The 13,832-nt window shown below is 53.4% G+C and overlaps 3 protein-coding genes across 3 annotated transcripts; 1 reads left to right on the top strand and 2 right to left on the bottom strand.

Annotated features, from left to right (window-relative positions):
* The first annotated feature begins 6 nt into the window (after positions 1-6).
* On the top strand, positions 7-2,246 carry TMEM179B (transmembrane protein 179B). The gene is made up of 5 exons (XM_058526649.1): positions 7-131; positions 1,013-1,200; positions 1,281-1,415; positions 1,591-1,669; positions 1,896-2,246. The coding sequence occupies exons 1-5, from the start codon at positions 36-38 to the stop codon at positions 2,055-2,057; spliced, it is 660 nt and encodes a 219-aa protein (XP_058382632.1). The 5' UTR covers positions 7-35; the 3' UTR covers positions 2,058-2,246.
* Positions 2,247-2,337: 91 nt separating this feature from the next.
* Positions 2,338-3,528, bottom strand: TMEM223 (transmembrane protein 223). The gene is made up of 2 exons (XM_058526650.1): positions 3,194-3,528; positions 2,338-2,774 (listed from the first exon to the last, which is right to left on the bottom strand). The coding sequence occupies exons 1-2, from the start codon at positions 3,507-3,509 to the stop codon at positions 2,482-2,484; spliced, it is 609 nt and encodes a 202-aa protein (XP_058382633.1). The 5' UTR covers positions 3,510-3,528; the 3' UTR covers positions 2,338-2,481.
* A 165-nt stretch (positions 3,529-3,693) lies between these two features.
* Positions 3,694-13,474, bottom strand: NXF1 (nuclear RNA export factor 1). The gene is given in 22 exon segments (XM_058526627.1): positions 3,694-4,022; positions 4,145-4,205; positions 4,670-4,852; positions 5,371-5,443; positions 6,057-6,099; positions 6,220-6,335; positions 6,448-6,506; positions 6,624-6,731; positions 6,857-6,912; positions 6,994-7,062; positions 7,370-7,406; positions 9,234-9,343; positions 9,527-9,634; positions 9,760-9,848; positions 9,981-10,050; positions 10,157-10,237; positions 10,358-10,411; positions 10,413-10,463; positions 10,572-10,655; positions 11,234-11,387; positions 11,609-11,792; positions 13,310-13,474. Coding segments are annotated over 22 exon segments (1,857 nt in total). The 5' UTR covers positions 13,338-13,474; the 3' UTR covers positions 3,694-3,983.
* Positions 13,475-13,832: the final 358 nt, after the last annotated feature.

Raw genomic sequence — 13,832 nt, 5'->3', positions numbered from 1 at the left:
CTCCCGCGACGGCGCTTTCTGGGGGCGAGGGCGCCATGGCGCTGCCCTGGTTGCAGCGCGTCGAGCTCGTGCTTTTCGCGGCCGCCTTCCTGTGCGGAGCCGTGGCGGCCGCGGCGCTGACCCTGACGCAGGTGCGGCTGCGGGGTGGGGCCGCCGCGGGGGCAGGCGGGGCGGTGGGGGGCGGCCACCCTGACACACAGAGACCACTGCTTTCTCGGCCGGCTGGGTGTCGGCGCGCTGCTCCGCGGAGCCGGTGGGTCGGGTGAGGCCGAATCCGCGGCCGAGGTGCATCGGCGCTAATCGCGCTCTGTGGCTCCGTCCGCCCAGGTCATACTTGAAAGTCATTCCTTCGCCAAAGGGACGAGTTCTCAGGAGTGTCTTACAGCACCAGACACAGCCCGGTCTGGTGGTGGCTTCCCCTGGTTCTGAAACAGAAATCGGCCCAGGCCCTCTTTTTCCTTTAGATCAGACACTGTTGTGCTGAGCTACGCCAAGAAATAAAACAGTGTAGTGGAGATGATCAAGCTACTACATGATGGCAACACAGTGACAAAATAGCGATGTAGAAAACGCTTATGTAAAGCAAAAGCCAATAATTTACATCGTTTACCCCAGCCATGCAATCTTGTTAATAAGTAAGATTGTTTAATCCCTATAAAGTAGGCACTCTTATGCCTGTTTTACAGATTAGAAAACACTGGAAATAGTTGTTGAAGGTTACACAAGTTCTGGTTTTGCTCTAGGATTTCTGCACAAAGGGGAGACCAGAACTTGTGGGGCATCTCTGGAGCTCCTTGTATAACCACTACCTATTTCCTGATCCTTTTAGCCACAGCAGGTTTGATTGCCCCAGCAGGCCCTCTGTGTTATCTACTGGCCCAGAAACAGGAACTGACAGTGCACGAATAACTTCCTGGGATAGCCCTGGCCTAGGTTACCTGTAACACCTGCCAGGAGCCTGCATCCAGAGGCATTAACCTGAAATCTAGGACTCAGCAGCTTCTCTCCACAGGGCTCCTTCAGTGGCAGCTGTCCCCTGTATGGTGTGGCCACCAAGAATGGCTCCTCCCTGGCCTTATCCCGACCCTCGGCCCCATCCCTCTGCTACTTTGTGGCTGGGGCCTCTGGCCTCCTGGCCCTCTACTGTCTACTGCTTCTGCTCTTCTGGGTCTACAGCAGCTGCATCGAGGACTCCCACAGGTGACTGCCCCACTCCGAGGGCCAGGGGCTGAGGTGGGAGGAGTCCCATCTTAACCACAAGGCTTGTTCTCTCCTCCTAGAGGCCCGATAGGGCTCCGCATTGCACTGGCTATCTCAGCTGTAGCCATCTTCCTGGTCTTAGTGTCTGCCTGTATCCTTCGATTTGGCACCAGTTCTCTCTGCAAATCCATCATCTCCCTGAACGTTACATATAGGTAATGGGAGAGGGAGGGAAGCCTGGCTGGGGCCAACTACCATCCCTCTGTAGAGAGGATCCTATAACTCCCTTTTTATCCCCATTAGTTCTCATCTCAAAGGGCACCTGGGCACAGGTGTGTTTCAGGTATACCCCCCCCCCCATTTCTTACAACTGTCTCTTTGACCTCACAGCTGCTCTGAAGCCCAGAAAATTCCTTGGACTCCCCCTGGAAGCGCTCTGCAGTTTTACTCCAACCTACACAATGCTGAAGTGAGGTCCTGGGATATAAAAGACTGGGTGGAGAACCAGGGATACAGATTCATATATGTATCATAAGCATAAGGGAGCTCAACAGTGTACTCTGAGCTTGGCCAACCAGTGAGAGGCTGAGAGGAGCTGAAGGGCTTGTCAGCCTGATGGCAGTCAGAGCAGTATGTGGGTGGAATTGGATTTGAGATGGCCCCACTTCTCACACTCCTGTTCCTGTCTCCCACAGACCTCTTCTTGGGTGAATCTGGTATTTTGGTGTGTGGTCTTGGTGCTCCAGGTCGCACAGTGTAAGTCTGAAACCACCCCGTACCGGCCTCTGGAGAGGGGGGACCCTGAGTGGAGCTCTGAGACAGATGCTCTGGTTGGGCCACGCCTCTGGCGTTCCTGAAGAGTAACCCAAGAGTGCTTCCTGCAGCCAAAGACTGCGCCCAAGTGCCTGCAATCTCTTGCCCCCACATGGCCATGTTTGTGCTGGGAGCCTCAGTTTTCCCTCCAGGAGGGAAACATGATGACAGGCCTCCTCCACCTCTCTTCCTACAGCTGTTTTTGTACCAAAATATAATACTTTCTTCCTTCATCTTGGTACTGAGTTCTTGGTGCACTGTAGGTAGGTGGATGGGAGGAAGAGTGAAGGCTCAACAGATATGGATCAAAACTTTCAGGTACTATCAGTTACCAGCCTTGGGATGACTGCCTTTTTATTTGCTGTTAATGAATCTCGGGTCCCCTTGTGTGATACTGGCTGTCACCCCATCCCTAAGGTTCAGTTTTTATTCCCCTCTGGGAGGAGTGAGTGACCCGAGGTGGTTTCTTCACAAACTACGGTAGGCACCCACAGTGTTGTCAAAGAGTTTCGTGTTGGGGAAATGTCCAGCTTTGTCCAAGAGAAAGTAGAAGCGCCGGCCTTTGACTTTCAGAGGCAGCATGGCAGGGACTTCACCCCGGTGGGCCATGCAGGATATCTGGTTCAAGGGAACGGTGAAATGGGCCCCCAAGCCAAAGGGGGCATGAGTGCTGAGGGTCACCTGCTTCCCTCCAGCCCGGAGCATCACTGAACGCACCGAGCGGAGGGAAAAGAGAAGACCAGCACCAAGTACCAGGGTACCTGCAGGAAGAGCAAAGACGGGGGTGAGGGATTTTCACTGGAGAGAAGCAGCAACCCTTCCAGTGCCCTGATAACATTTATTGAGCTCCTCTTATACCCCAGAGTCTTGTGGTAGTCATTCCGCCCAACAACTGTAGTAGATTGTCCATCTTCATTTTAAAGACGAGTCCAGAGCTTAAGTGACTTCCTCAAGGTCGCAGAGTGAAAGGACCTCAGCTAGGCCTGTCCGAGTGCTTGGCGCTGGGCAGGGGGAAGTGGGGAATTTCCAACTCTGGTGTTCCGCGCTCCTATGGGGGTGACCTACCCACCCCTCCTGCTCATCCGGGAGGGTCGGGAGCCCCTTACTCTCCTTGCCTAAACAGGGAGGGTCGTGCCCAGCCTCCCATGCTCCCGCGGCGGGAAACCAGCCGACGCCTTACCGATGGCGCCGCAGCCGACAGCCAGGCCGTAGCGCCAGAGCGTGGAGCGCAAGTCCAAGCGGCCGCGGTCTGGGAGCTCCGCGTCCGGAGGCCGCGCTGCGACCGGGGGTCGGGCCAAGGCTGCCACCGCCAGGGAGGCCCAGAAGACGCCCTGGCCCGCGCAGAACAGCCCGAGAACGGCGAAGAAGCGGCCCCGCTCGTGCTCGAAGAGCAGCACGTCCCGCGGCGGGGCCGCGTCGTGCATGAGCCGGCGCGCGGGCAGGGCCCGCAATGCGACAAGCAGCCGCAGGGAACACTGCCGCCAAGGGACCGCCATGCCTCGCGCAGCACCGCTTCCGGGGCGGGACTTCCTGCCGGCGGCCCTGCCGCCTCGGAGCCCCTCCACCGTCAGCCTGGGAAGGGACAGCGCCGAGCCCCGCCCCCGCCCTAGAGGCCCCGGCCCGGCCCGGCCGGTCCCCGGTAGGGGCCAGGCTAAACAATCCAGTACACACGACACAAAATACAATATCACTCTTTATCTTAAAAAGTAGGGAGGATTCTGGGGTTAAGTACACAAAGCACCTAGGGTCCTTCGGATAGTTTAGTGTCAGTTCTACAAAGTAAGCTTTGGCTTCCTGGCACCAGTGAGGCTCAATCTTCCAGAAGGCAGGTGAGGAAGAGGGATCCAGCAGCCCTCCCTCCTCAGTCACAGTCACAGGGTGGCCTCGGGGCCGGAGAGGAGCAGACGACAAGGAGACATCAACATCCAAGGGCTATTTACAGGGGGCTACTTCTGGGGCATGACTATGGATCACTTCATGAATGCCACTTCCGGGATCTCACCCTTGGCCTTGGAGAAAAAGGAAAGGTCAGTAGAGCCAGGCAGCCTACCTTCCTGTCCCTCCAGCTTACTTGACCCTCTTGAAGGCCCAGAGATCCCTGTCTTTCTGCCACTGTATTCTCAAACCTCACCTTGAGATGAGTGAAGGCCTGGGCAGATCTGGTGTAGTCCCAGTTATTGTCCTGAAGGCACCTGGAGTGGGGAAGACAGGCACTCCCATTAGAACCAACATGCACTCACCTCGACCACTGAATGCCACTTCAAAATCCATTCTGTAGAAACACTCGTCCAAGTTTGCCAACAATTATACACACTCTTGCACTATTTATACAAGTAAAAACATCCAAATGTCTATCAATGGTCTACTGAATACAAAGGAATATTAAATAGCTATCAAGAAGACCAAGGTAATTTTTATACAAATAGGGAAAGATGTTTACGGGATAAGTAATAAAAGTAAGTTGCAGAACAATATATAAAAAGGGACTTATTTTGTTTTTAAATTTTATGTTAATTTATGCATAGGACAAATGTTTTAGGGACTATTTTTTTAAGCAATAAAAAAACTTTTGGCTTTTAAAATTTCAGGAGCACTCATTATTCACTACCAATGCTACCTCAGTTTACCCCTATTCCTACACATGCCCAGCACTCACTTCTGGGACCACTCCAGGTTCATGCCAGACTGGGTAGAGAATGCCTGCAGCATTTCCTGCTGCTCTGGGGAGAGGGTGGGCACTGGGCTGGAGGAAGGTGTGGGCGCAGGCATGGCGAAGGCTCTTTGGATCTCGTCAGGGCTGGCATTCCGCACAAACAGCTCGTCATTTACAATGCACAGCCTTGGGGACAAAAAGCACCTTAGACAGCTGGACAGACAGACAGATAACCTCATCCTCCCAACATCATTCCTATGCTGACACCTGACACGCAGATTCTTTCAATACCCACCAAGTCCCCCTCCCACTCTTAGCCATCACTTTTTATCATCTACCCCCCTTCCCATGGACTCCAGATATGGGGTACCTACCAAACACACTAGAATTATATTCTCTCCCAACCCATGGACAGTTCTTAGCCCCCATTTATCTTCACAACAGACTGAGAAAGTGAACACAGTCATATCAGTTTTCAGATAAGGAAACCTGCCCGTAGCTAGAAGTGGTGGAGCCAGGATGAAAAAACCCAGACAGTCCGACTCCCGAGCCAAGCTCTTAGCCACTATGTGAGCCTCCTCCTCTGATTCCCTTGCCTTTCTGAAATGCTGATAATACCCTGAGGACTGACTCCACCACCCCCATTCCCACAGTGCTAGCCATGAACTGGGACTGGGACCCCACGTGCTAAGCCAAATACTTACCCTGAATTGCTGGCAGGAACAGCAACGAATGTCCGCGTGAAGGCTCGCAAAGAATCCCGAGACTTTCCATCCACTGCAGTGATAACAATAGCAATGACCTCTTAGGGTTGCTCATGCTTTCTGTTTACAAACAGCTGCTCAGATCATGGTCTGATCTGACACAAGGATCCCTAAGTGGGCCGGACAGGGGTGATTATGTGTGCACAGGGGCACAGAGGTGGGAGGAGTATCAGAGTCAGGGAGGACAATGATAATAACCACCAGTATCCCACTGATACGACCTTTCGTGTTCCAGGCTCTGGGCCAAGCACTTTATAAGTCACTTCATTTACTCCCCACAGCACCACTATGAGATGGCTATTACTAACCCCCTTCTACAAATACAGCATCTGAGGCTCAGAGGTAATGTAAATTGCCCACAGGCACAAAGGACCAAGATTGGGATGGCAGCTCAGACCTGCCTAACTCCAAAGTCTGTGTCCTAATCCTCAGGCTTTTCCCCATCTCCCAGAGAGAAAAGACAGTTGGAGAGGGTGGGCCAAATGTAGGCAGCTTGGGGGAAAAATGGGAGGAGGTCAGGGAAGAAGAAGGAAGAGAAGGTAGCTGGGAAGCTGAGACTGTAGCTGAGGAAGACTCTAGCTGGGGGAGGGACCACTCTGTAAACTCAGGACTCCCAAGATTCTCACCTTCCTTGAAGACCCCATTGACAGAAAAACACAGCAACGTGCTCTGAAAGAGAAGCAGCATCAGTTACCATGTAGGCTCCCAGCCAGAGCGAGAGCCCCCCTTGCCTCTTAACCGCCCCTTCCCCAATTCCAGGCCTCTGTCAGGGAAGAAATAAGTGCTTACTGTCTGAGCGCTTATGTCTACCACGAAGGAATTGATGTCGTGCTGAGTTTTGGGCAACTCATTGAGGAAGGCGACAACGTTGAGACGTGTGTGCTTCAGCAGCCGGAACCGCAGGGCTATGGGTAGAGGAGAACCCAAGGTTAGGGGTTGCTGCACACCCCCAAGCCCTAGGACTGATTCCTTCCCATCCCCTTCTCCCATCCTGTTTTGCTCACATCACACACTTACTAGGGTCTTTAAGCTTCTTCACATTCCTGCTATCCTTGAAGTACTCAGCCAAGTTGCTTCTGAGGGAAGAGGAAGAAAAGGAGGTGGTGGTCAGAGCAGTGTGGATGCTAGCAGGTGCTGGACTGTATTTGCTGAGAAACTCTGGTCCCAGCCACGTTCTGGGATGTGATACTCACCGGGCAGGGTTCTGGGGGATGAAAGGAATGCTCAGGGAGCAGCAGGCCCCATCATGGTAGGCGTCCAGGAGCCGCTGCCGATCTCCAGAGTCATAAATTGCGTAGTACCTGAGGGGACAACAGAAGAGAAGGTCTGAGCTCCACAGTCTGGATGGGACCCAACAGCTCTCAAGAGTGAGTTGTGCTGGGACTAGCCGCCCTCTCCCCAGCCTCAGGGGCCCTAGGATACTTACTGCTGCAAGAAGTGCAGGACCAGATTCTTCAGGGTCTCTGTTCCAAAATAGCTTCCCTGGGATCAAACAGATATTAGGACCACGTAACCAATACTCTCCTCCCAACACAAGTTCTAACTCTGTCCCCCCCTTCTCACCTTGCAGGGCGGTAACGTCGTGGGGGCTTCAACATCAAAGGCAATTGGCGGGGGTAACTCATGGCCGTCCTGCAGAAAGAAAGTTAAAGGTGACAGTGTAAACCAGAGAAAAAAGGCTAAATGAGTAATTAGATGGGAGAACTAGGAGTGAGGGGTCAGAGGTCAAGTGTAAAAGATTCCTGGCAAAGATCCAGGAATCCTGAAAGATGCAATTGTGTCTACAAGCATTTTTCTGGGAAGGATTATAGCATTTGTCAGATTCTAAAAGGCATCCGTGTCCCCAAATTAGTGGCCATACAAACAAGTGGTGGCCAAGACTCTAGGGGTGGGAGATGCCATGCTCGTTAGAAGAGAATGAAAAAAATTATGGGCTTACCAGACGTAGTAATTTGGGAAATCGTTCGCGAATGGCGCTGTCAAGAACGGGACAGAAGTGAGTGATGCTTCAGAGCCACCGTGCCTCCTGGGCTGCTCTAGGAGCAAATATACCAACACCCGAGGGACAGCCCAGCCCATCCTGCTTGTCTTCTCACTCCTCCCCAGCCTCTGAGCTCCAGGAAAAACGGCCCCACTCCCCACCTCACCCGGGGCACCCAAAAATGACTGCCTTGAAGGCTGACTCTCTTCTCTCTGCCTGACCCGAGCGCCACAAGAGCAGCACTCCCAGCCCAGGCCTGAAGCCCAGGACCTCCTTCCCTCCCTGCCCCCCTTACCTTCTACCTACTCACCTGTGCAGCCCCGGGAGGAGGGAATGGGGTGGGAGCCCAGGGGCTCCGCTGCCTCAACAGGTATCCATCAGTTCTGCCAGGTCTGGCTGTGGCCAAGACCAGAACACACCACAGGGATGGCACAGGATGTTGGGGCAGGGAGGTGAGCGAGGCGGGGCTCAGGAAGAGGTGAGGCAAACAAAGCAGAGAAGGATGGAAGAGAAGAGAAAGAGGAAAAAGGCAGGAAGGGGCAGGGGCGAGGGAGAGGTGGGGGAGATACAGGGGAGCAAAGAGAAAAAGGAAAGAGAAAGCGAAGAAAAAGTAGAAGAACTACGAGGCGAGGAGGCATTCAGAAAAAAGAGGGAGAAAAGACGGAAGAAGGCACCTGACACAGCCCTTTCCTTCAGCTGCCTCTTTCCCTCTGGTCCAAGGTAGAAATGGAAACAAATCCTTGCTGCGGCAAGAAGGGAGATGCTGTTGGCCAGGTCTCTGTCTGCTCCCTGGGTCCCGATCTGAGCTGGGCGTGGGAAGCGAAGCAGCCATGGGGGCAGGAGACCTCCCTCGGAAGGGCGGAGGGTTCAAGCCCCTGCAAAGTTGGGGGGGTGAGGGTCTTTGCCCCACCTCTGTTGGCCCCCAAGTTCTCTCCTGATGGCCCCTCTGCGACTGTGCCTGTCTTAGGTTGTTCCTTCCCTGAGGAATCTTACCCGTCTCTGGCTAACCAGCCATCCTCCGGGGCCAAGCAGGGTGATGTGAAGTGTGCGAGTGAGCGAGAGGCATTGCCCTCCGAGAGGGTCAGTTCTCAGTTCTCTGTCTCCTTGGTAGCCTTTGCCCCCGTGGCCTCCACGCCCAGCACCTGCCTTGGGACTCCCTCGCCTGCTGGCGGGGCCCCGGCTCTGGTCACATGTCTTGGGGAACCCAGGTTTCTTTTCCAGGAAGGACCCAGCTCACAGCACTGGGCAAGAGAGACAGACTGCATGGCACCAGCCTCCAGGAGGCCTCAACCTCAGCATGGGCGAGAAAGCCCAGGCAACAGCCTTGGACAAGCAGATTGTGAGAAAAGGGTCCCTCTTGGCAAAAGGGCAAGAGGAGCCATCACAAGACAAAGGAGGGAAGGCCCATCAGCAGGAAGTCTCAGGGAGAGAGGGCTTTCTCAGCCCAGGGATATGAGGCTCTCGGCCCAAGGCAACTCCATGTATGGGGCATATATAAGACAGCCCCTGGTCCTGGGGAGATGCCCTTCTTGGAACAATAGAGTAGGGAGATTCTAGAAAAGGCTGTGTTCAGGAAGGAAGGAAAAAGGCTACAGAACCAGCAAACAAGAAGTCAGGTGAGAAGGAAGTAAAGGAGAATTCAGGGCAAAGCTGGGAGACAGACATGGACAGACAAAAGGGAAGAGCACGTGATCCTCCCAAAGGATAGGTGGTTCCAGCTCAGGGCTGCACATCTCCTGCAACGGCCACTGGTCAGGGTGCATTAGCTCAGCCTCCCAGGGGGTGAAGGTCCCCAGGAGGGGAGACAGAGGCTACAACTGACCTGATGTAGGAGGACTGGTCTCGGAAGGTGTCGCACAGGGGGTTTCCGTCGAGCCACAGCTCTTCTAGCTTCAGCCCTTTTACCTTGTCCAACTCCCGCTCAGACTTCAACTGCAAAGGAGAGGGAGAAAAGGTAGGAAGACACCCTGGTAAAGAGAGCCAGCTAGATCCCCATACCCCCAACCCCACCCTCATTCTCTTTAATCCTCTCCCATGCTTCTTGCCATCACCAGGCAAGCCCTCTCCACCCTCTGTCCACCCCACCCAACACACAAGCGAGCTCTCAAGTCTCACCTCATTTCCGGAAAGGTTTAGGATCTTTAGGTTGGGTGCTTTCTGCACAATGCTGGACAGGTCATCCAGCCTGTATAGCTTGTTATTGCTCAAGTTCAAGGACAACAGCTGTGGGGAGAGAGGAGTTTAGAGGAACCACCACCAGCAAGGGGGAGAGACAAACCTGCCTCCCAACCCCACCTGATCTATCCCACCCTGTTTCCTCCCACCTAATACGGGGGCAAAGCCCTCACCTCGGGGATGTTCTCTTCAATGATTCGCAGGGTAGCTACCATACAGCTTTTACGATTCAGGACCACATCAATGTTCTGGGCCACCAAATCTTCAGAAGGAAAGGAAAGTCTGAGAGGGCTTGCCCAGGCCAGCGTTAGCCCCAAACCACTCTCCACCTTTCCCAGTCTGACAGATCCCCCTCTGGCCCCACCTATCTGAGAGTTACTGCCATCAACCATACCTGGGTCTGAACGGAGGCCTTTGAGGTCAAGTGCTTGTTGGGAGCCATCATATCGTTTGCTCATGATCAGCTACAGAGGAAGAAAAAGGGTTCAGTGGTCACTAAGGTTGTCTGCGGGGTGGGGGTGAGAACTATAGGACTGGGGTGGAAACACACATTACTTGAGTCTGCCACACCTTTAGCTGCTCTACTTGTTCTGGCTTCAGTTCATTCTGCACAGTATGGGGCGGAACAGAGGCGTTGATGATGATAGATATCTGCAGGGCAGACACAAAGCGCAGGGTGAACTCTAGGGAAGCCTAAGCCCTGGGCCCAAGACCAGTCTGTGCCCTGAGCACCAATCCCCACCCCAACCAAGCCACGCCCTTTACACACACCCTTCGGTTCTCCTGATCCAAAATCTTATAGTTGACAGCCTTCAATGCAGAGGCGGGTACTGGCATCCTCAACAAAAAACTGGGCCCGTGTGTTTTCATAGTGAAACTGCAAGAAGAGGGAACAAGATCATTAGACTTAGAGCCCAGAGCCCCCAGCCCAGCTGGCCCCTCTGCCTTCCCTGGTGCCCAGGCAGCCACTCAGGTCTTATCTTACCTCAATGGGGGTGAAAGGGACACTGCACTTGCTCTGAATCACGCTCAGGAGCCACGACTTGTCATATTTTCTGCCATAAGGAATCTAGACGAGAGGAAGAAAAGAGAAGGGAACAACATGTAACTAAGGCTGAACAGCAGGCCCAATCTACTGCTCATTTTGCACCTCTATCAAGCTTTCAAACATCTCTAAAGAAAGGACTGGCTGGCTAAAGGTTTTCTACTCAAGCCAGACATGGATTCCTTAACTTCCTTTCTGTCCATTTAGACTTATCACTTCTCAGAAGAATCAAATTGTTTGACTCTAAAAGTCCCAAGATATTATTTATACCTTGCCTGCCCCTCAGAGAACTTAAGGGACCCCAACCTCCACACTCGGCTTGAGCCAAATGGAGACATCAGAATTCTTCCCCTTTCAACATAGTTGCCACATTTCCCTTTAGATGGCCTCCCCACTCTCCCCTTCCTGCTCGTCCCCTTCTACTCCTTCTCTGAACCTGCTCGTAGGTATTCTAAGATATTGATTCCTAGAAGAAAGGATAGATACCTAATTGTGCAGTGAACAGCTGAGAAGACTGATTTTGTGGAGTGAAAAGTAAACCACCTTCCCTCCGAGCCTGGCCCCCTATCTCCCCTGCACCATCTACTTCCCAAGATACTCACTGTAATCTTAAACCAGTTCTTTGCAGTCCCATCCTGGCTGGTGCCAGCCCCTCCTCTCTCTGGAGGAGCTCTGTCTCTCCGCACAGTAACATGAATGCGGTCTCGATCATGCCAACTATCGCCCCGACGGTTGGGTCGGGCAGCATAGGGGTTGCTGTAGAAAAAAGAGAATAAAATGTCCACAAACACTAGGAACGTCTTCTCAAAGACCTTCCCACACTGTTATCAGGACTACAACTAAGTCTGTTCAACCATTAAGCCGGTCCTGGCATTTCTCAGCTTTCCAGGTGGAAAGAGAAATGACATGGAGAGTAAGCGGGCTAGAGTATAAACGAATGAGTCACTAAATTCAAACCAGATCAACCGGTCACTTACTATCTTACTCGGGGAACATCCTGGGCGTCACTCATTGCCACATCTCTGTCATCTTCCTCAAGGCGGGAAGACCGAATGCCAGAACCTCCTCTTCCAGACCTACGGTTCCCCTCACCACACTTCCACCGGAAAGGACCCCGGCCTTTCTTTCTTCTTTGAGGGAAACTAACGCGGTCATCGTGCTCTGGGGTTGGAAACAGAACACAAATTAGAAAATACATACTTGTCCAGCTACCCTGGTGTGGCAATCACAGTATCCAGCACCCTGCACTGTAGGATGAGATACACACTAACTACAGAGGCCACCTCCATACAAACTCCTCTGCCTGTCCAGAGAAAGAACTTTCTCTGTGGCATGGCAACATCAGGGAAAAATTATTGGAAAACTGTGTAAGGCTTTTAAAAAATGAAGCAAAAGCCAGAACCACAGAGAGGAGAAGCAGAAAGTGGAAGTGTGAGCGACCCAAAAGCGTAACTGAATACAATTCAGACACTCTGCAAGTCACCTAAAATCTACTTTCTCTCAGCCTCCCAAATCTACTTAACCCCAATCAAAATTTGGATGGTGACCTCTCTCACATCTCCTAAAAGCAATCAACCGCAATGACTACATCGAGTTTCAGTAAACAATACTTCTTTTGCCTATACAGTACAAACATCAGTTACAAATATGACCAATTCAACGGTTTCTGCAAAAGTCTTGTTCTCAAACTGCCACTCTGAAGTTTTGGGAGTGAGCTCTTCATTTCCTTAGCCACAAATGCCTTTTAACTCAGGAGACAACACCTAGACTCAGACTGCTTAAGTGAGGGTCCTCGAATGCTCTCTAGGAACATGACCCTCTGAATCCTGGTGTGTAGGAATGGCTTCTTAAAAATAAAAAATCCATGACTCCCAAATAATGTCTCCCTAATGCCTACTACTCTGCAATGAACCTTAAGAAATGACCCTAGAAAAAAAAGAATAAATGAATAGAAGGCACAGCTAACATTCACTGAGAACCTTCCCCAGCGCCAGGCACTATGCTCCAAGCACTTGATACAAATGATCTCATTTTAATACACACACACACAAACACACGGACACGGACATGGACACAAACTTAGGAGGTAGGTATTGTTTCTACCTTTATTAAGGGGGTGGAAAATGAGGCCTGAGAATCTAACTCACTCAAGCTTGTCGTAGCCACCTCAGGATTGAAACCTTGGCTGTCATGTGCTCCTAACCACTACTCTGGACTAAAAACCCTGTATGTATTTGGTCTAGAACAGAGTTGGTGCGTAGATCTAAAATATTAAGCCAAAGCCAAAGCCGCAGGGGAGGTGGGGCAAGACCGACTGGACGCAGTAGAAAATAGGGCACGGGCAGCCCATGATCAGGGCACTGACGCACATTAAAGGAAGAGTCTGGACGCCAAACTGAACTGACAGGCACCAACCACCACAAAGTTCAAAGGAATCTCGTCCCCCCACCGCCGAGCCCCAGGTCCTCGCAACGTCAGGATTCCAGAGTCAACAAGTCGGGCACCCGTCCTCGAGTCCGGCCGGGCTTCCAGGCTGCCGCGCCCCCGGCCCGCGCCGCCGCCACTCCCCGCGGAGGCCGGGCCCCTCGCGGCCTCACGCCCCGCCGCCGCGGCCTAGGCCAGCGCCGCCCACCCGGGCCCCAGATCGCCCGCTCCCCGGCCGGCGGGCCAGCACTGACCGTTGTACGACTTCCCCTCGTCCGCCATGGCACAGCGAGAGGCACGGGCGAGCTCAGTTGCCACCCGCGACGCCGCCAAACGCCCGAAAGCCCAGGCGCTCCGGGCTGAAGCTCTCCTACGCCCGGCGCCACCGCATTTATTCAGCCGACTACGTCGCGCGCCGCCGACGTCCCGGGTGGTAGGCGGTGCCGCCGGAAGGCAGCGCGGCGCGATGCGCGTGCGCACTCAGCGAGCAGCCGCGCGGGGGGCGGGGCTCGGCCGCGCACGCCCCGCCCAGGACCTGAACTCGTCAGGCGGAGGGTTGGGGCCGCTGCGCCGTGCCGTCCTCTTTCATCCGTCCGCCGGTACGCCAGTACTTCTAGGGTTAGCGCTGGAGCAGAGAACGGGCAGCTGAAGCCCAGGACTCCCAGAGGAACAGGGAAGAGGCCACACGGAAGGCTTCCGAGGAGTGCGAGACCCGGGCCTCGGAGCGGAAGTGACCGCTCATAGATCGCTGGCGAGATCCAGCCAGTGTTTTTAAGT

The sequence above is a fragment of the Diceros bicornis genome, chromosome 31 (genome assembly GCF_020826845.1).
Source record: "Diceros bicornis minor isolate mBicDic1 chromosome 31, mDicBic1.mat.cur, whole genome shotgun sequence".
Lineage (NCBI taxonomy): Eukaryota > Metazoa > Chordata > Mammalia > Perissodactyla > Rhinocerotidae > Diceros > Diceros bicornis.
This window is presented reverse-complemented; position numbering and strand designations above follow the sequence as displayed.

What these genes read in the sequence shown, in the direction of transcription:
- TMEM223 (XM_058526650.1), bottom strand. Translation starts at nt 3,509, where the DNA reads ATGGCGGTCCCTTGGCGGCAGTGTTCCCTGCGGCTGCTTGTCGCATTG. An exon ending in TGTCGGCTGCGGCGCCATCG is followed by an intron (nt 2,775 to 3,193) that starts GTAAGGCGTCGG and finishes CTCTTCCTGCAG; the next exon opens with GTACCCTGGTACTTGGTGCT.
- TMEM179B (XM_058526649.1), top strand. Translation starts at nt 36, where the DNA reads ATGGCGCTGCCCTGGTTGCAGCGCGTCGAGCTCGTGCTTTTCGCGGCC. An exon ending in CGGCGCTGACCCTGACGCAG is followed by an intron (nt 132 to 1,012) that starts GTGCGGCTGCGG and finishes TTCTCTCCACAG; the next exon opens with GGCTCCTTCAGTGGCAGCTG. An exon ending in CCAACCTACACAATGCTGAA is followed by an intron (nt 1,670 to 1,895) that starts GTGAGGTCCTGG and finishes TGTCTCCCACAG; the next exon opens with ACCTCTTCTTGGGTGAATCT.